Raw genomic sequence first — 22,403 nt, 5'->3', positions numbered from 1 at the left:
TATCCACTAAGGCGGATCACTATTTAGGTTAGAATTTATTTTTATCTCTACAAAATGAACACAAAATGACCTCATAGCTGACTACAGGTATGAGCGGATCCAGGACATGGGGTCCTTATGATCCAGAGCTGTACAGCCTTTTGTCTCAGGGAGCTGTGGTCCACTCTCTTGAGCCTCCCAGCAACCCAAATGGAGAACCACTTCATCCACGTAAGGAGCTGTGCTGTTTCCCAATAATGAAATCTTCGTCTCCTTACATTAGAGGTTTTCTTTTAAGTTGCCTTGCAGAGCTTATAATCAGAGGCTCAGGAGAGCTTCCCTTCAGGAACAGAAGGGCTCTTCATCAAAACCTCATGATCAATAATCCCATGTCCTTGATTGACCCTGTTTCCCATATAGTCAAATTTGATTATTCTCTTGTTGCTGTACAAAACCCTCTTATATCTTCATCAATTTTTTTGACTACTAAATAATTAGTATATGTTATATAAATATATATTACATAGCTATACTATCCCAAAATCAATCAACAATTGATTCACAAATATAACGGCCAGATATATAATATTGGGTTTTGAGGCAAGCTAGCTAACACTTGGAATAATGTTGATAGAAGTTACACATTTACGTTTGGTGCATCACCTGGATCGAGGGAAAGCAAGAAAAACTTGAGAGAAATCCACCTTGACGCAACTCTAACTCACAGAGAATAAAATCGCTAAAACAGTGAGCTAATAGCATTTATGCTACCAAAACTGAAAAAAACCCTCCAGATCTCCAACTCTAGATTGGATGATGAATAAGTGAAGTGCACCAGTTTGTTTACATGCCATATAATCAAATGAGAAATCAATGTAGAAATATCTGAAATAAGTAATAATAAATCTTCATATACTGTGAAGAAGGAGTGTTGTGAGTGTTATGAAATGACTACTGGTGCAATGAAATGACTACTGGTTTGATGAAATGTTACTGGTGCATTAGAAGCAAATCTTTTACAAGATTTGGATTATTTTTTGTTTTCACCATTCGGCTGCCATGGTCCTTTGAGTCGTGTATTGGCCCTTTGGATCAGCCCATAGGGGCCCTACAATCTGCAGTTCCACATCACATCACAGATTGGAGCAGCAAAACAAAACAAAAAGCACAAACTCAACAGCTGGAAGGTAACTGCTGCCATGAAAACCTCCAGGATTCAGCCTATTTGAACTGCTGGTGACTGGCAAGGTGGGCTAACTTGGGCATGTAATTATTCTGGGAGCAGACGTTGCTTAAAGTGGGAGTGTCCACCTTGATGTATGATGGATAGATAAGCAACATCTGCTACAGTCCACTGGGTGGGCTGGTAGATTGATCTATCCAGCATACATCTAGGTTGACAATTAAAGCACACAACAAAAGGCAGATTTTCAAACGGCTTTTCAAATGGCTCACACACACTGGTGGCATAATATCACCCCTTTAAATGGAGGTCATGCACTGTGAGACTTGATGAAAAGTTATGGTTGAACTGCACTTTGTTTGGTTGCAATAGGACCCAAAGGTCACAGTCTGGATAGTTGAGTCTGAGTCTGTTTGGTAATGTTTGTAATTGAATTTCAATCTAGACGTTAGTAAAGCAATACCTTTTTGTAGCATCGCTGGTGATGTTACGGGTTCTGGATCATTGGATTCGTTCCTGTTGGTGCTAATGCATTATATTTTCTGATTTGACTAAACGTTTTATTTTAAGAACAAACAACTCGGAATATGAAAGGATTCGCAAAATTAATTAGCGATATTAAAGTTAATTGGGCTGGGAATTTGTTTCGGATTTATTCACGTCTTTTCCAAAGTTGCGTCAGTACCCTGAAGACAGAGGCAGGAGAAATGTTCTTCTTCTACTGTGGAGAAGCGTCCCCTGAAGGCATCCATCTTGTGGTTGTTACATTCTGGTCCCCGGGGACTGACTGCGTCTTCATCTGCCAATGTGCTGCAACGGGCTTTCAGTGGAACTGGTACTGAATAAAAACATGATGAAGGGTAATTCAAATTAAATAAGCCCAACTTGAAAAGAGAACTATGAAAAATAATCTGCCCTGGCACACGTCTTATAAGACGCCGCTTTGGCATGCACATTTATCATACTCCCAACATCATGGCTATAATACATATCTCCCAAAAAATGATAAGTAAAAGGGTGTTAAAAAAAAAAACCTGCTTATTTGTGTAGTCTCACCATTTGATATGCTGAAGATTAACAGTGTAATGAACCCACTGTTTCAGCTACAATAAAACACGATACAATTTTTTAAAAACGGTTTGTTGGCGGCATGAAAGCTCGGAATTATCTTATTTTCTTTCTACATTGCCTCTCTTATTTAGTAACACAACAACATGGCGTACATCGCTATGTTGAAGATCACAGGAGACATGCTACAACGTTTAAAACCAAAACAAAAAGCTGATGTTGTGTTCCCCATCACAGAGCCACGCTCTTATTGTGGTGACGGCACTCAAGCCTTCTGCTTTATGGAGATGTAGTTGTTTTACTTGTACTCACACTTAGCGTGATTGCTGTGTAAGACCTGTTTTTTCAGCCATTGTGTTGCACGGCCCCGCCATCAAAGAGGCGTGGTAATAAGATAGAAGACCGCGGGGAGTGAGTTCTTGTCAGGCCCGCGGGTCAGTGGATCCGAGAGTGAAATAACCGCTCATTTGTGTAATGCTAGCTCTCTTCCCACGTTCACCTGCTATTATTGGATAATGCCTGCTAGCACATCGCGGCGGCGGCCCAGGAGCCATTGTTCTCCAGGGTTGTGTGCGTCGTTTACGCAACCGTGCACGCGGCATTAAAGTCGAACAACACCGGGAGATGTAGCATGGTATGTTTATTGATTTTTCCATTTGTTTACCTGATTTGCATGTAACAAAACATTAGATTTCTGCGTCGTCGCAGGGTTTGTGGAATCAAGGTACGGGGACATTTCAAAAGAAGCACACACCTTACATGAAATGGAACCAACAAAAATGGGGGGGACTATGTCGTTTGAAAACAGTTTTTAATAGAAATAAAAGGTATAAAAAAAGAAAAAACTGAACATGCTCCACACAAAGTTGTTAGGTTTCATGAGGTTTTACAAACACATCATCATCAGGTAGCCAGGCACTGGGTTTTTCTTTTTTACTTTCCCTCCCTCGTAGTTTAGAATATGTCAGGATGTAAAGCGACATCATCGTCTATTTAATAACACACATTAGGAGGCCGTTTGGGTCTTTTTTAAGTTAATCTGCAACACGGTGTTGAGGGACACAGGAGGGGCATGAGAAGCAGCATGGATTCACGACACACGATGGGGGCCCTCAGATGGTCTTCACTCAAACTGAAAGAGTTTAACTTTACTTTATGCGAACGATTCCTCTTTCTTCCTCGGACCTGTGTTTCCAGAGGACTTTAAATACCTTGTTTATTCTGATACCTTGATATGTTAAATCATCCTGTAGTCTATTCAATTATTTGTAATGGATAGTTAGTAATGTTTAAAAACTTTTAAGAGTTTCCAGTCTGCAACAAGTTTTGTGACTTCCTCGCTCTTCCTCCTCACATATTTTCCTAAAGATATTGAATGACTTGAGTCTTCTATACAGCAGTAAGTCATCCATTTATCGGGTTATTTCATGATCATGGAAAGTTAGTAACATAGACTTTTACGATACTTGTTTGAACTATGCACGTTGTGCCTTTGCGACTCACTCGCTCTTCTGCGTCCGATATGTTTACGACTTCTATAACGTTATGCGTGAGGAACTCCGCTAACCCGTTGCGATCGCTGTAACGGACCTACGGATGCTAGCTAGCGTCGACTCTTAACAATGGCGGTTTTACACTTAATGACACAGCGAAGATGTGACATCGAACTTACGGCCGGTGAGACAGGACGGGCGGGGGTGGGGGGGGTGCGATGCCTGAGAAGAAGAGGTATGTCGTTTGGATCGCTGCATCGTAATAAATCACCTTCAGAGGATATCGCACGATCCACACTCAAGCACTCACTTCATCTTAATCCCCCACCCTAATGGAACTGTCCCTTATCTGTGACCTAGGAGACAGCTGGTGGCAGTGATTGGGTGGCTCATACTGGGGTGACGACTCAGAGGTTGTTCTGGGGTGGGGGGGGGGGGGGTGGGGGGGGAGAAGTACTGTTCTCTTTAGCCGTGGGCCACCGATTCAAAGCACAAAACACGGAGGGCAGTGGCAGCCTTTGGCTAGCTGGTAATACATATCATGGCCTCACTGTAGCACACAGAAACAAACAGAAAGTAACAGAAATCACGATTTGACCTTCACCAGTTAGGACCGATTTTAAACATACAGTAGGCAGCGGCCCAAACAATTGTAACAACACTGGAACAGAGTTTGAACGCATTCCAACTTTTTTTTCTTTAGTTTTTGTTTACGATTTTTTTAATTATTACACGACACAGGGTGTTCAAACTGGCATGCTCAAAATCAGCAGATTGATTCTCATTTTTTTTTCTTGTTATAGTTTTTCAAAGTCTTCGTTTTCGTTAACCTATCACAGACCGTTTAGAGAAAAAAGCAAAAACATGAACTCTGAAACCAAAAACGGGGTTCTGTTGGAATGACGTTTTGTAACGGAATAAAAACACTCAGAAAGTAACCAAAGTAAACCAACCCACCTTAAAAACGGCACATCAACTGCGTCGTCATGCCCTGTGTTGGAGTTACTCACCTTCTCCGAATTTGAATGATAATCAGAACAAAAGTTGCAGACAACTTCATACACACCGGTACATTTCCTCATCGCCAGCCGCGGATTCCTCGAGGTCTGAGGAGCCATCTCGCTCCGATCCAACAGAACCATCACACAACACTTAAAAAGTCTCTCTTCCTCTGTCTCTCGGCCACCATCAAGTCAAAGTTGGAGCCTCAACATCCTCCCTCGGCCCCTCTCTCCCTCAGAAAACCTCTCCTTTGTCAATCCTTTGCCACATTGGGTCCCAGGAAAATCCATCATCGGTGGCACACGCGTACGCGCACACGCCCCACACACACACCCTCTCCCGGCTGCTCGGAATTCCATACACACACGTCTTCGTCACGGTCAGAATGGTGGAATCCTTGGCAATGGCGTCATCCGGCCTTCCTTGGTCCCCCGCTAGATTGCATGGTTGCTGTAGCTGATGTATGTTTGCTTTGTGGAGAAGGCTAAAAGAGAAAGATTGATGGGGCAGAGTGAGGATTTGACGGAGCAAAGGTGGGCCATTGTGAAGTTGGAGATAAGGAGGAGAGGTTTTGGGGGGGGGGGGGGGGATGCCCCCCATAATGCTGCTTGGATGAGTGCTGCCCTCCAGACAGCTCGCTCGGCTGACCAGACAGAGAGACATTCACTTAATAATAAGTCCCCACCCCTCTGTCTCTCTCTCTCCCTCTCTGTCCCTCCTTCTCTCTCTCTTTCTCCCTCATTCTTTCTCTATCTTTCCATCTCTCCCTCTCTCCCTCAGTCTCTCACCCTCTCCCTCTTTCTGTCACACAAACAAACACAAACTACATGTCACACATAAACACACAGTCACACCAATACACACACACACACACACACGCTTTTTTCTCTCACATACACAGACACACACACAAATACAATCTCTCACACACACAAACACTGTCCCCCCCCCCCCCCCCCCCCCACACACACACACACACACACACGCACACACACACACACACACACACACACACACACACACACACAGACACCCCCACCCCCACACACACACACACACACACACACACACACACACAGCAGCAGCTCCAGCATGCAGAGCCATCAGGCCTTAACTTTCTCGTTGTCTCCCAGACCGTGGAAGCTGATTGGCTGTGGCCGATCAGATAAACCCTGACAGCGAGCCACCAGACCCGGGCACCGGGTGGCGTTGGGGGGAGGGGAGGGGGGGAAGGGGTGTGGACGTCTGGGCCAGACAAACATTTTTTCCGAATGACAATGACAAATGGTGCTTATTCAAATGTGTAGTATGCAGGCCGGCCCATCGGGACAAAACGTCACTCGCTATCAGCTCAGCGTCTCTCCGCCCTTTTCGCCGTTATTATAAAAGTAACATAAAAAACGTAAATGTTGTCCTTATCAACAGGAGGAAATGGGGCCTCAAGGAAGGAAGGAAATTAGCGAATATGCACATAACAACAATACTATTTATCATTCGTCGTTATTACTTATTTTATTTCATTTTACCTAATTTTATCCTTTTCTACTTATTGCACCATGGGTCAGAGACAAACGCAATTTGGATTCCTCTATTTGTCTTGCACATGTTTTGGAATTGACAATAAAGCTGACTTTGAACCTTGAACTTTAGCGGGCACTTGTGTCCAAAGTGAGGTCTAGTGAATGGAGATCAGGGAATTGACCGGAATTTACAGTGAATTCAGTGAATTACAGTGACAGTGAGATCAGTGAATGGACCGGTCTCAATTCACTGGTCTTCGGCCTGGTTCTCTACCGGACTCTCTCCATACGGCTGGCTGTGTTTGATTAGACTAATCAGGACTCCCTTCTCGAAGGGGAGTCTTTACGTGATGAAACACGTGTCTTTCTTTGATTACACTTATTGCATTGAGTCGTAATATTCCCCGTGGTGAAATATGATTGGCTTAAGGATTAATTAGGTTTGTTTGAGACAGACGGAACGCACCCAATTACATCCGTGATGATGAATTCAGTTTGATTTTAAAATATTCCCTCTTCTAATCTCAGCAGCTCATTATTATTGAGATTGAGGGCGATTACTTTGTATTGTTCCTGTTTAAACAATGGACAATGTTTCCCACGTATTTCCACGATGTCCTTGATATGAGGAAACAAAACGAATATCAGTATTAGCGATCTAATAGTGGGAACTATTGTACAGTGTCTTTGGAACAAAACTACTATCCAAACGAAATTGGTCCTTTATCAACCAGCATATTGTTATGCAAACGAATACCGTCAAACAATGGCTGCTTTGTGATTCATTCTAAACCTTCATTCCCCTCTTTAATGAGGCCTGAACTGTTACAGGAACAAACAAATGATAGAGAAGATGTTATGAACTCGTGCATGGCACGCATGTTATATAAATATGTTCCTTCGTAACTTCCTGCTCCGAACAGCCAGCAGGCTGACATCATGCAGCGTGCTTGGAGGCAGGTAGACCGTGCTTTGGCCCAAACCTGGAGAGGGTCCATCTCTAAGTCGCGCCCAAGTTGGACCCTTCAGGATATTCAGGATATATAATGTGCGTTCTTGTGTCTGAGCCACATCGCCATGCACGCAGAGCCTGGCTAGCATCCACAACAGCTTCATTCTTTATCATTTGTTTGTTCCATTCAGCGCTAATCTGTGCAATTGAACTAGAAATGGAAACGCAAATCAACACGGCATGGTTTGACGTGGTGCCGCCAAAAGTGCCAAAGGAAAAGGGCTTTAGGATGTCTACCGGCAGACCATAAAGACACCTGGGAGTCGAATCCGGAACCTTTCTGCTGGGAGTGGAACATCCAACCCACCGACCAGACTACCCTCAGATATACATCCTTTACTGTTATCCTTTCTTTATCAACAGCCAACCCAGCAGCCGGCCTGATGCTTCTCAGGAGGTCCGGCATCATTAAAGGTCCCATGACACGCCACCAGGTGTGAGTGTGATTAGCCGTTACAAGCTTTTTTTTTAATCGGACGCTTATGACATCACAAGTGGGCGTGTCCAACTAGATGTGTGCTGGATAGATCAGTCTACCAGCCTACCCAGTGGACTGTAGCAAACGCTGCTCATCTATCCAGCACACATCTAGTTGGACACGCCCAATTGTGATGTCATAAGAGACAGATTTTCAAAGCGGCTTGTAACGGCTAATCACACTCACACCTGGTGGCGTGTCATGGGACCTTTAAGGTAGCGCCTGCAGAAGCTGCTGAGCTGGTCAGGCTGTAAGCAGCCGTCATTAGAACGACAGTCCAGGAGCAGGCGGGTCGTCTCTGTAGACAGACAGCTGAGGACGCCTGCGTCAGTCAGAGCGCTGAGAATGCACGTTCTGCAGCCCAGCACGTCACTCTGTTTATTCCACTGACTGGGTGGCTGATGCAGAGTCTTGTGTTTCTCTACCTGAGCTCTCTGAGTCCCAGAGTGAGTCGGTCTCTCTCTCTCTCTCTCTCTGCAGTCTCAGACAGGGTGTTTATCCCAACCCGAATTAGAACACAGGTTTAGTTGGTGAAGGATGAAGACGTGTTTGCTCGTGGATTGTTGTGGTTTGGAAGCACAGCGAGAGGGAGAGCAGGGGGTAGAGAGAGTAAGGGAGAGAGAAAGAGAGAGAGTAGGGCAGAGAACGAGGAGGGAGGGAGAGGGAGAGTAGGGGAAACAGAGAGAGAGAGGGTGAGCATAGAGTAGGGGAGAGAGAGAGCAGAGAATAGGGCAGAGATAGAGGGGGAGTAGGAGAGAGAGAGGGAGAGTAGGAGAGAGAGGGAGAGCAGGGAGTAGGGAGGAGAGAGTTGGGGGGGAGAGAGATAGTAGGGGAGGGAGGGTAGAGCATAGGAGATAGAGAGAGAAAGAGAGAGAAGAGAAATAATAGTAATAATAAAGGGGAGCTGGAAGGAGGGAGTCTGAAGTGTAATGACCGTGATGTATATCCTGTTATGCGTTAGAATAATCGAAATGGATATATGACGCACAGTTTCCAGACGCTAAGTGTTTTTCCAAAACTAGTGTTGCAGAAGTATTCGTTTAATAAATCGTGTGGGGCTCGTCCAATAGATTCTCTCCGGCTGGCAAATATGACCATTGAATGAAGGATAGTGTTTCATTTCCTAAAACCATTCAAGTGTTAAATACCCTGGTGTACGTTGGCTAATAACTAATGATTTTGCACATGTACTCTCTCTGCCCGTTGGAGCAGTTTGTAGTGTTTGTTTGTTGTTGCTGTTGTTGTGATGTACAGAGCTGGAAGTACAAATCATAAGCGAGGGCTATCACACATTAATCTACTCTATCTGACCCTTCTCCTCTTCACGCCTCAGACTCCTCAGTCTTCCTCAGTGAACCCCAGCTGCTCTCTCATTGGCTGTTCAACCCCAAAAGCTCCAACCTGGTTGGCTGTTAAATCTGCTATCTACATAAAATCCCGCCCTAAACACTCACTATGCAAAATTGCCTGAAAAGTTATATTTAAATGCAAATTGTTATTTTAATTTTAATAGAACTTAAGTAAAACGTTCATGTCCACCACTTTGGTGGTTAGCTTATTAAGATGCTGCACAGGAAATAAATAACTTGATGCTCTAGGGTGGCATTGGAGGGTAAGTGTTACACTTCTGCTCTACTTTCTTATCTTTATTATTTTACATATGAAATAAAACAAACAAACACAACTCCAACTTTGGGAGTCCACACATATGAGATGAAACAAACCAAGTGCAACACTTTGTGAGTTCAGACTCACCAAGTGAACCAAAGCAGGAGCCTTACTTTGTGAGTCCAGAATCAGGAAGTGAGTCGTTGTGAGTCTGGACTTCGTGAGTCTGGACTTCGTGAGTCTGGACTCACAAAGTCCAGACTGACAAAGACTCACAAGAAGTGAGTCCAGACTCAGGAAGTAAAGACCAGAACCCTTACTTTGTGAGTCCAGCCTCAGGAGGTGACCCATGACCCTTACTTTGTGAGTCGAGGCTCACTAAGTGAAGAGCAGAACCCTTACTTTGTGAGTCCAGGCTCACCAGAACCCTTACTTTGTGAGTCCAGGCTAAGGAGGTGACCCAGGACCCTTACTTTGTGAGTCCAGGCTCACCAGAACCCTTACTTTGTGAGTCCAGGCTAAGGAGGTGACCCAGGACCCTTACTTTGTGAGTCCAGCCTCACCATAACCCTTACTTTGTGAGTCGAGGCTCTCGCAGAGCTCGGTCTTGGCCTCCCCGTTGGGCCTCAGGCTGGCCTTGGGGTTGAACTTGTTGGACATGGTGGCGGCGGTCACCACGGCCTTCAGGCTGCGGGTGCGCTTGGGCACGTTCTGCTCAGGGTGCAGCAGCACCACGTACACCTTGGGCATGTAGAGCAGGCCCAGCGACACGGAGGCACTGAGGCTCACCGAGATGGTCAGCGTGGTGGTCTGGATGTACATCTGGGGGGGACACGAGCACGCACACACACACACACACACACACACACACACACACACAGGCACAGATCACACACACACAGACACACACACACACACACGTGCACACACACGTGCACACACACACACACAGGCACAGATCACACACACAGACACACACACACACACACACACACACACGCACACACACACACACACACACACACACGCACAGAGAGAACACGTCAGTCACTTTTAATCAAGGTTGTGTTTGTGTTTTGACACTTGGAACAAATGTGACACACGGCGGAAACAAACAAGTCTAAACTGGATCAGGCATTTACTCATCTCGGAGAAGTTCTCAACCGCTGATTTCACATACAATTGTATTTATGTTCAAACTTTTTTATTTTATCTCTGCAAAAATGAAGGTCCGGACCTCCGTGAACTCATAGCTGGCTACGAGCAAGCTTATGATTCTTGTGTGCGTTGTTAAATTCTGTACAGCGCTGTTTGTTGTGTTTTGACACTCGTGTGACACCGCGATGTATCCAACACTGTGTAGTGTGTTTTGACCCTTATTATTCTTGTGTGCGTTGTTATGATGTGTACAGCACTGTTTGTGCGTTTCCCATGACGTGTGAAACACTGTGTAGTGTGTTTTGACCCTCGTGTGACCCTTATTATTCCTGTGTGGTTCTCCCTGGTGATTCTTGCGCTGTTTGTGCGTTGTTTCCCACGACGTGTACCACGTTATTCGCTGTGTTTGTTGAAACTCGTGCGACCCTTACGATTCTTGCGCTGTTTCTGCGTTCCCCGTGTGGGCGAGCGAGAGGCCGCTGTGAAATGGGGACATCTGCTGCGGCTCGTTCTAATTAGCGGACGCAACGACCCGTCCTGTGGTCCGGCTGCTGGAGGAAGGAGGCTTCATACAGAAACGCCCCGGCACTAAGATCGGAATATACGGCGGGAGATAAAAAGACATTCCCGGATAACCCATCTCAGCGTCCCTCTCGGCGTTCGGCGCCAGGCCATGTTTGTTTAATATTTCCGTGGCGTCGGTTTTAATGCGGCCGTAAGGTTATCCGCAACACAAATTTGTTAACTGCAGTCGACGGCGGCCTCCCATTCAGATTCATAACCAGGAGCCGCCTCGTGAAATCACAACAACCTCGTAAAGGCGTGCCGTCCAGCCGTGACGACCGGCCCTCTGATCCAGCAGGGCGCAGGGCCCGGTCCCGGGGAGCAGCCCCTCCTCCACCACGCCGGCTCCATCTTAAATCATCCAACCAATCAACACACACGCTGGACGGGCGCGTCAAGTGGAACGGCGGAGCTTGTGTTCCTCGCTGGACTTTCTGTTGGACTGACCCGCGAGAGGGAGGGGGGGAGGAGGAGGGACAGCAGATACCGTCTGATTGGAATGTGCCTGAGCCCTGACCCGTGCACCCCACCCCCCCGCCGCCTCCAACGACAAAATGAAACAGAGGATACCCTCCCTGCACGGCCTGTATGGTGTTGCTGAAGGAGCCCGATAAAATCGCTCTCCAGGGAGGGACAGCTGTGTGCCGATCCCTCCCAGCTATAGGAGCCGCTCAGTGCACCCATAAAGAGGATCTTAGAGAGAGAGAGGAGGGCTGCATTTCTCTCCCGTTCCTCAGTGCAGTCATCACCGGAGCGCCACAGGCCAGGCTTCAGATGATGAAGCGGACAGGCACCGCGCTGCTGGTAATGAGCAGCGAGCTAACGCAGATCACGCAGCGAGATGAGTGGCCGACGCTTCACCGCGGCAGAAGGCCTTGGGAGATTCACGAGCGGCTAGGGAAAGGCCTAAGAGCCAATCGGATCGTGTCAGACCGATACGCAGGGTTCAATGTAAAGATAGGCTGCTTCCCACGTGGCCGGATCTCCTGGGATCGCCGGATCGATGATGAATTAACTCAAAACAAAGTGGGTGTGTAGTTCCCACTCTGGGGTTAGCGAGGGCATCGTAATGCAGCCTAGAGGGCCGAGGTCCGCAGGAAGCCTTATGCTCGTGGTCCGCCTATAAGTACCTCTTAATTCAACCGATAACCCGACGTAGTCCTGGAGGGACAAACAGAGCGAGGCTCTGACAGGGATGGGATTCATGGAGGCGGGCGGTTGGCCGGCTGGTCTCTATGACCTAGGTCAGAAGTCACTGAGTTGGCTGAGAGGGTCACTGTGTTGCAGGGGAAAGAATTAAGCTGAGCGGGGCTCAGCTTATACCGCAGAACACCGGAATGACGTGAACTACATTGTCTGTGGGTTCACATCATGCTAATACACGCTTTATACAGGCTTACAGTGTCTATACTCTGTATCTCTATAGAAACGAACCTGTGGTCGCTTATACACGCTTACAGTGTCTATACTCTGTATCTCTATAGAGACGAACCTGTGGTCGCTTATACACGCTTACAGTGTCTATACTCTGTATCTCTATAGAGACGAACCTGTGGTCGCTTATACACGCTTACAGTGTCTATACTCCGCGTCAACTCGCATCAGTGTTTGTCTCTGGGTGGTGGGAGGGAGAGATAAGGGAGAGAAAGGAATAATGAAGGAAACCGTTGAAAGAGAAGAAGAAACAATGCATACCATGCTATGAGTCACCGGGTGGGAAAAAAAGAAGAGAGAGAGAGAGAGAGGGGTCTGAGTCATAGCTTTGTCTCCTCTGTAGAGAGGGAACATGGGAGGGGGGGGGGCGCTTCGGGTGAGGTACGGAGCTCCGGGTGGGGCAGCGGAGCGACGCAGCGGGAGTGAAGGATGTGATGCCCTCCACTCTCCAGATATTCACCGTGCACTGAAGTCTCCCTGAACCTCCACAGGTGCTCTCCTGAAGCCACGGGACAGGACTGATGGGGGGGGGGGGGGGGGGGTGGGGGGGGGGGGTGGTACTGGCTTTAGGGTGGGGTGGTCCGTCAAGCCCCCCCCGCCTCCCCTACCTCCCCCATCTCCCCCTTCTACCACCCCACACACCATCCTGCAGGTCCAACAGGTGTCACATCCATCTACTGGAGCTGCCATCAAACGTCCGTCCCCCCAACCACCCCCACCACCCCCCCCCCCGTCCTTCATGTGAATGATGGTGGGAGAATCTCCCCTGGCATTGGTCACATTTGTCCTGACACCAGATGACAAATGCATGACTGTACGCACTGCCGAGAACCTGCCAGTAAAAGGTAGCAACGAAGCGCACACAAACAGATACACAAGCACAGACACACGCACACAAACAGACAGACAAACACACACACACACACACACACACACACACACACACACACAGCGGGGGAGAGGGGTGACCCAGGGGTAGTGGAGCGTTTCATCGTGGGGAGCGGGGTATCGCCGCCGGCCCGCTGGAAGCTTTGTGTGGCCTGTCATGTACAGTGGGCCCCGTGATGAGCAGCCTCCTCTCCCACGCGCTCGCTCCTTCCTTTCAGACGCTGAGAGCGCTGTTTAAGCAACCGCTCAGAGAGTCTGTCTCTGTTCCACACAGTCACCTCCTTCCTCTTCCAGCTGCCGCAGCACCTGCAGCTTTTGTTGTCATTTACCGCGTCAGTTTTTTAATGACAAGCTGGAGGAATGCCGGAAAACAGAACAAAAGGAAAAAAACGGCATCAGAACTTCTGGCTGAATCGATGACTCTGATGAAAGCGCCCGAGCGCTCAGAACTCTGCGTCGCGTGCGGACCCCTTCAGTCAGGGTGGGGGGGGGGGTGGTTTGTCTTTGTGTTCAGACGTGATTAGGCGCCGGAGCCGAGAAGACATCACATGAGAGCCGCATGTCGTCCACCGCCGAGGAGTCACACTTGTTCCTGTTCCTGTTTCGTGTCCCACCTTGCCTTGCTGGAGGCCGACCCTCGAACCGCCCCCTGATTAGACGCCAGCTCCTCTCCCGGCTGATTGTGTTTGCAGTTGGTTTTTATTAATTAATCTTAATTAACGAGGGCTGAGTACATCTATAAGGACTGCATTTATACACCGCTTTTCAAGCCATTGGCCACTCAAAGCGCTTTACAATATAGCCTCACGTTCACCCATTCATGCACACATTCACACACCGACGGCAGAGTCAACCATGCAAGGCGACAGCCAGCTCATAGGGAGCAGTTATGGTGAGGTGTCTTGCTCAGGGACACCTCGACACTCGGATCGAACTAGCAACCATCCGGTTAAGAGCCAACCCGCTCTACCTCCTGAGCCACATGCCGCCCCAACTCTGCGAGAGACAGAGAGGAAAAAAATATATTTTATGGATTTTTAATTCTGTATTTGAAGTAAAACAACAGCTACTTTTCCATACGGCTACTTTACTATTCTGAGGCGGGCCAGCCAATGGATGCCCTCTCTGAAACAACAGAAAAGAGGGAATTTTAATCTCTGCTCCGTATTAACATCCTCTTTCATCTTCCAAGGCAGGATATGGAATACTGAAACAAAGACAGCGGTGAGAGTGGTGGTTTCTGCCGCTCAAAGAGATGTGAAAAAGAAAATGTGAACCAGGACGGCATCGTACTCCTCTATTAGGCTGTATTTACAGGCAGGACAGGATATTAGCATGGGACTCAAACTGAGCAGGAATGTGATTTGAATGTGAAATGACCTCACAAGTAGGGGAGGAGAACATACGATAGTGTGCATGTGTGGGGATGTAATGAATATAGTTTGTTTACTTGGTGTTTGGATTAGTATTTACATACAATACATGTATTTACATATATTCTGTTTATGTTGTATTTAGCCATTTAGCAGTCTCGTACAAAGTGACTTACCATTTAATACTATTTGATAGTGCTGGGCAATTGGTTCTATGAACATCCTTACTGTACTGACACCTTCTTCTGACAAATGTACTTATTGTAAGTCGCTTTGGATAAAAGCTACTGCTACATGCCCTGAATGTAAATGTAATGTTATTACTTGGTCATATTTAGGAAGGTTAAGTCATCTTGCTCTAAGATGCCTACAAGCTAGGCATCTAGAGCTAGAGGTAAAAAGTGACACCTTATCTACTACACCCAAAGGCACGTGTGACGCACGCACAGGTACACATCACACGCTTGGTAAAACACCAGCCGGTACAAACAACAACAACAACAACAACAACAAAACAAGAATTCCATCAGTTGAGAACAAGCTAGCGTGACAAATATTGTTCTAATCAAACCAATGATTACATTAACACAGGTGTCACAAGACCTGCAACACCCTTTTACACCTCTTGATTTCAATTACTAAACCTACTTACCTATTGAGATCAGACTACTAAACCTACACCTCTCTTGATTTAAACTACTTAAACTACGCACCTCTTAACTACTAAACCACCTAGGCACCTCTTCAGTCAAACTACTAAACCTAACAACTCTTGATTTAACTACTAAACCTGCACCTCTTGATTTAAACCACTTAACTATTCACCTCTTGATTTAAACTACTAAATCTACAAACCTCTTGATTTAAACTACCAAACCTACACACCTCTTGATTCAAACTACTAAACCTGCACAACACTTGTTTTAAACTACTGAAAACCACGCAAACTTGTAATTTTACCTCGCCAAGCCAAGCAGTCAAGTACAACCAGAAGATTAAACTATATCTAATCTTTAAAAAACAGTTAAAAGATGAACCAGAATTAATTCCTGGATGGAAATTCAGGACTACAATGTAAACTGTTGAATTGTTAATTATAACTACTGACTTCAATTGTGTTATATCATGCCATCAATATCATCAACATCATGTTTGCGTGTAGTCTAGGGTTGTTAGATAACGCGTTTGCCCAAGCAAGGGTGCGGTGGTGCCAATGAGTCTGTTAACAGGTAATTCTGGCTCTGCAATTGGATGCACAAATCCCCCCGCTGTGTTCCCGCCAGTCTGGTGGGAGGACAAATTGGTTTGGATCAGACTCCAGAAACAAAGTGGTAATTGGCTGCTTTGTTACCTTTTAGCCAAGCTACATTGATTGGCTGCGATCAGTTACGCCGAGAAAGCAGGACACAGGCAACCGGGAGCTGAGGCGATGAAAACAGAACGATGAACCACTTGAGAGTTCCTCCTGTTGGTCGTTGTTTGCCTCAACCCTCGGGTCGCGTCCATCAGTCCAGACATCGATTTCATCCGGTCGTTCCCTGCACACCATTCTCAATTATTGTTTTGCTGGTTTGCGCCGCAATCTTGCAGACTCTGTGATCAGTCTCGTCACACTCGGCAGCCTACAGGCAGTGAAGGGCCACTTCATCTTCCTCTGATTGCAGGACAATATCGCTCCTCTGTTTCACTACTCACATGTCATTAAGGAGCAGGTGTAAGGGTAGAGCATCCCGCTCAAAGATACTCACAGGTATGCTACAGACATTGGACTTCAAACCCAGATCCTTCAAACAGTCGTAAACCCTCGCCCTAAGATCTAACTTAACAGGAGCGCCGATTTAAAATGTATTTTAAATCTGTGTGCACGGATGTGCACACGGAACGGCATCAAAGAGATAACCGGAGCAGTGGTTGGGTTTGTAGAATGTGTCCTGTACGGGTCAGATAAAGCAACGTCGTGCTTTGCCACATCCTGCACTATTCAGGAGGAATCCATTTTGGATTCACAGCCGTGCTCAAACTTTCCGCAACACAGTCCATTCGTCAAAGGGTTTTTTTGGACTGCCGAGAATGACACAATTGTACACACTCCCTCGCGTGGAAAAACATCTCCAACAAAGGGAGACTATCAAAGAGCAGACTTTCAGGCCAACATTTTGATGCATTGTCTTCCAAATCCCAGAGGGAAGGAGGTGAGGATTAATTTGTTGCATCTGTCAGGCTGGTTCTGGCACAGCCGATAGTGTTCATGCCAGGTTTCGGCTTTTCTTCCCATTGACTGGTGTGTCCTCTCCTGTAACACAGCGAACAACTGGCCAAAAAGACAATCTCTCAACCTAGGGGCCTGAGCTGCCCAACTCCCCCCCCCCGACCCACAGCCGGCCAGGCCTGGAGTGTTGAGCCTAGCGTCGAACACCCATGACCCCTCTGTCTGGACCTCGTTTGAACCCCCCGCCTCCCCGCCAGCCCCCCTGTCTGTGTGTCTCTGGGCTGGATCCCGGACATGGCTGTGCGATGGAAGACACATTGATTTGACACGGGAGGGAGAGGAGAGGGAAAGCTGCTCGTGGTGTAAACAGCTCCGGCGGGATCGGCCCTAATTTGACGTGGCATGCGTCTTTCAAGGAAAATATCAGAGGGGTAAGATTGTGTTGCTTGTTTACGAGGGAAGGCTGTGGCAGGAGATAGAGCAGGGTCAACCTAGGTAACACCCGGAAATGTGTTTATTTTCCTTAGAATGAAAATATCTAATTAAACTCGACGTCTTTGAAACTGTCTCTTCATTGGAAGGAGTGGGGACGGTAAAAAAAATGCTCATTCGAGATAAAATTTGTGGCCAAGAACCAATCGTAAATTTATGGAAAAGGGAAAATGTAATTCGCTGAAGTGTCTTTTATTCCAGGCAGAGGCTCATCTTCATTTGAAACGCATTTCAATGGAAATGCGGCTGAGCGGAGGAAAGTAGCCTCTAAAGAAAAGCGTTTGCAACAACAACAAAAGACGAACAAGGACAAGAAAAACAACCTGCGGGGAGGAGGGGGAGGAGGGGGAGGAGGGAGAATTAACCTAGACAGGTTGAGGGAGATAATCAAAGAAGGGAGACGATACAGAAAACTCCATTCCAGGATTATTGGATGTTGATTTGTTTTAAGTTTACTGTCTACTGTCGGAAAAACAGCAAAACACACACAAAGTGGAGACGAAACAGTGGAGGAGAAACAGACTCACACATGCACGCACACAGACACACAGACACACACACACACACACACACACACACACATAATGGCACACAAACACACATAGGCACACAGACACACACTCACCCATGTGCACACACAGACAGACACACACACATGCAAGCACACACATCCAGACACATACACACACACACACACACACACACACACACACACACACACACACACACACACACACACATCCTGACAGAAGGAGGAGGAAGGACCCGGAGGCAGTGGGCCCTACCTTCTCCGTGGACTGCGAGGTGCCGAAGAAGATGGGGATGAAGGCCAGCCAGATGATGCAGGTGGTGTACATGGTGAAGCCGATGGGCTTGGCCTCGTTGAAGGTCTCGGGCACGCCGCGCGTCTTGATGGCGTACACCGTGCACGTCACCATCAGCAGCATGCTGTAGCCCAGCAGGCAGATGAGCGACAGGTCCGAGATGTCGCACTTCAGCACCCCCCGGGCCATCAGTGGGTTTGACGTGCGCTGGTCCTCGTAGTCGATGACGGCCTGGGACGGGTCCACGCCGAACCAGATGCACACGCCCAGCAGCTGCACCGCCGCCAGGGCGAAGGTGATGACCAGCTGGGAGGCGGGCGAGATCAGCCGCGGCGCGCTCACCGACATGCTGCCCTGCTCGAAGATGCGGTAGATGCGGTTGGTCTTGGTGAGCAGCGCCGCGTAGCTGATGCTCATGCCCAGGCCCAGGAAGATCCTCCGCAGCGAGCACACGCCCACATCGGGCGTGGAGATCATGAGGAAGGTGTTGGCGTAGCACAGGAAGATGCCCGTCAGCAGCACGTAGCTCAGCTCCCGCCCGGAAGCCTTGACAATGGGCGTGTCGTTGTAGCGCATGAAGGTGACCACCACAAAGAGGGTGGCACTGATGCCCACCACGGCGATCAGCACGGGGATCACGGCCCAGGGAGAGCTCCACTCCAGCTTGACGATGGGGATGGGGTCGCAGTCCGTGTGGTTGGCGTTGGGCCGCAGGTCGAAGCGGCACATCTTGCAACTGAAGGTGTCGGCCTGGTACTGGTAGCCGTCGCAGCGCTCGCAGTGCCAACAGCACGGGATGCCCTTCACGATCTTCTTGCGCTCGCCGGCCTTGCAGGCCTGGCTGCAGATGGAGGAGGGAACCCGGCGCACGCCGCCCGGCCACTGCATGGTGCGCACCTAGGGGAAGAGACGGGGAAGAGGGGGAGATCAGAGGGAGGTTTGGGAGACCGGGGGAGACCGGGGGGTTGAAGGTTGGGAGACGGGGGAGACGGAGAGGATCAGGGGGAGGTTGGGAGACGGGGGAGACGGAGAGGATCAGGGGGAGGTTGAGAGACGGAGGGAGATGTAGAAGAAGGGGGGGGGGGGTTGGGAGACGGGGGGATCAGGTGGAGACGGGGGAGATCATTTTGAGGTTGGAGACCGGGGAGACAGGGGGGATCGGGGGGAGGTTGGGAGACCGGGGAAGACAGGGGGGGAGACGGAGGGGATCAGGGGGAGGTTGGGAGATGGTGGGGGTGACGGGGGAGGAGAAGAGGGAGGAGAAGGCGGAGATGGAGGGATCAGGGGGGACGATGGACAGAGAGAAACCTCGGTCTAAATATCAGCCCTCTGGCCGGTGACAGCAGGGGAATAGCAATGAGTCAATGATGGTTTGGAAAATAGTTTGTTTGGTTTCCTGTCCAGTGTTATCTCCAGAATACGAATGAGTAAATATAATAAATTGAATCGTACACAAACCGTCATAACATAATCCGACAAATTAACATTGGCCTTGTTGACTTGCAAAGATTTTGAGCTCTTGATTTAATTTTTGATACTGCTGATGTTCATTAGCACTATTGGTGTCATAAATATTTGACTCGTCCCACATAGCGTGGACTCTAAGTACACGTCTGTGCTATTGCCTCAAGAGTAAAGTGACATTGAAAAACACAAAAGCCTTCTGTTTGGGAGAGAAATATTCCCCGGGAGTCTGCCGCAGGAGATAAACTCTTTGTGTCATTAAAAAGCGTCAGAATTAATGTTATGTTTGCTTTCAAAGGTGCATTTCCGACTCAAAGCTGTTGTCTTTGCCTTTCCATTCAATGAAGAGCTCAAAGACTGCTAATTAACTTAAAGCAGCTTTACAGGGGAAAGAAAGGAAAGCACCACAGAAGTAGCTTACCTAAGGAAGCTATTCGGGACAAAGGGAACAGACAGCGCTGGCAGCCCTTAATCAGACTGTACTCAGTCAACACTGTGCTCTTCTTCCTCCCTGCCACCCCAGGCTAGTTATTTGCCAAAAGCAATGATTTGTGATTTCAAAACCCTTAATGTAATTCATTGTTATTCCCTTCCATTACGTTTATTACTTTTATCCCCTTGCCAAGGAAATAGTTTGAGGTCTAGTTTTTAAAGTAAGTGACAGCGTCTGAAGTGGTTGTCTGTCCTTAAGTCGGCGCCGCGCTCCTGTGCTCCTCTCCTCGGAGCCAGCCCCCAGTTCGTCATTCAGATGCTCCCTCTGTGTGTTTACACCTTTTGAAGGAGATGGGGCTGAGCGGGGTGACAAAGGCTCTGGGGAGGAATTACACGCAAACACAGCTGCAGAGCCACCGACAAGCAGCCGGATTCCCCTGGCACACTGCTCACCGGCAGCACATTGGAGCGCCAAACGCCCTCAGTGGATGGGGCTGTGGGGGAGGCTGGTGTTGGTGTGTGTTTACTACGGGGGAGTGTGTGTACGTGGACTTTGGAAGTGTGTGTGTACGTGTACTGTAGGAGTTGTTTGTTTGTTTGTGTGTATACCGTGGGAGTGAGTGTGTGTGCATTCATGTGTACTGCGGTATTAAGGGATGGTGTGTTCTATGGTGGTTTGTGTATGCAGTAGGAGAATGTGTGTGTATGTGGGTGTGTGTGTGTTTATGTTCTGCAGGAGTGTGTGTGTCTATGGGAGATGTGTGTACTGTGTTTACTATGTGTGTGTGTGTGCGTGCATGTCCACGCGTGTGTGTGTGTGTGTGCGTGTGTGCGTGCGTGCGTGTGTTTGTGGTTTCCGTCTCACGTTAAGATCCAGCTGGTCGGCCCAGTGGCCGATGATCTTGTACTCGGCGGTTTGGTTCCTGATCTGGTACTGGTAGATCTCGTAGCGTCCCGGCGCGTCCCCGTTCTCGTTGAACAGGACCGGGTTCCCGGCGATGCCTGCGAACCACACAACAGTCAACAGTCCAACGTTACTGACCACACAGTCAACAGTCCAGTGTTACTGACCCACACAGTCAACAGTCCAGTGTTACTGACCACACAGTCAACAGTCCAGTGTTACTGACCACACAGTCCAGTGTTACTGACCCACACAGTCAACAGTCCAATGTTACTGACCACACAGTCAACAGTCCAACGTTACTGACCACACAGTCAACAGTCAAGTGTTACCGACCCACACAGTCAACAGTCCAGTGTTACTGACCACACAGTCAACAGTCCAGTGTTACTGACCCACACAGTCCAGTGTTACTGACCCACACAGTCAACAGTCCATCTTATCCTAGCTATCTTTGTTGTATACAGGGAATGGGTTAACCTAGCACTTGTTAGTGCTCGGTACTATGAACATCCTTACTGTACCGACAGAGCTATATTGCTGTTTCTCTTTCTTCTGACAAATGTACTTATCGTAAGTCGCTTTAGATAAAAGTGTCTGCTAAATGCCCTAAATGGAAATGGAAACGAAAATGAATATAAGATTGGTAATATTTAGTAGATGTTTGATTTGCATTACAGTTGAGCTCTGTATTTAGTTGAGTACTTATTTATACTCCTTGCACAGTTGCCACTGCTGCACCTTATGAACAGCATCATTCATCATTTCAGTAATTCTTAGCAATTGATTTTCTTTGGGTTCTCTGAAACCCAGGCCTAGACAGGTTATACTTTTTTGGCTTAACTGTCCAAATGTACTTGTGAATGTGAATATTAAATTTTTATACTCCAGGAAATTGGTGTGAAAAGAGTCCAGACTCATCGAGTTCTTTCCGGTGGGTTTGACACTCACACCCTCGGTACATTTGCCCACCTCAGCGTTGCCAGTAAAGCCCCTTCCCATACAACCACTGTAACTAAACTAGTTGGTTCATTTTGAATGTGAGATGTTTGTGAATGTCGGTCGTTCCTCTGCCCACTCTGGTGACAACGGGCAATGGGCAGCATATGGCTCAGGAGGTAGAGCGGGTTGGCTGATAACCGGAAGGTTGGTAGTTCGATCCCTGGCTCCTCCTAGCTCAGTGTCCAGGTGTCCCTGAGCGAGACGCCTCACCCTAACTGCTCCCGACGAGGTGGCTGTCGCCTTGCATGGCTGACACCGCCGTTGATGTGTGAATGTGTGCTTGAAAGTAAAAAAAAAAAGCGCTTTCATTGGCAGC

General features: G+C 47.9%; 1 protein-coding gene across 1 annotated transcript in view; it reads right to left on the bottom strand.

Annotated features, from left to right (window-relative positions):
* Positions 1 to 5,159: 5,159 nt before the first annotated feature.
* LOC311339403 (metabotropic glutamate receptor 4-like) overlaps positions 5,160 to 22,403 on the bottom strand; it is a gene marked incomplete at both ends in the record, with an annotated part of 110,060 nt that continues 92,816 nt past the window's right edge. The window contains 4 exons of the mRNA XM_084464783.1: positions 5,160 to 5,209; positions 9,919 to 10,165; positions 18,247 to 19,182; positions 21,047 to 21,183. Coding sequence (XP_084320909.1) covers positions 5,160 to 5,209; positions 9,919 to 10,165; positions 18,247 to 19,182; positions 21,047 to 21,183 — 1,370 coding nt within the window. The remainder of the gene's footprint in view (positions 5,210 to 9,918; positions 10,166 to 18,246; positions 19,183 to 21,046; positions 21,184 to 22,403) is intronic.

The sequence above is a fragment of the Micromesistius poutassou genome (assembly GCF_964030765.1).
Source record: "Micromesistius poutassou genome assembly, chromosome: 2".
NCBI lineage: Eukaryota > Metazoa > Chordata > Actinopteri > Gadiformes > Gadidae > Micromesistius > Micromesistius poutassou.
This window is presented reverse-complemented; position numbering and strand designations above follow the sequence as displayed.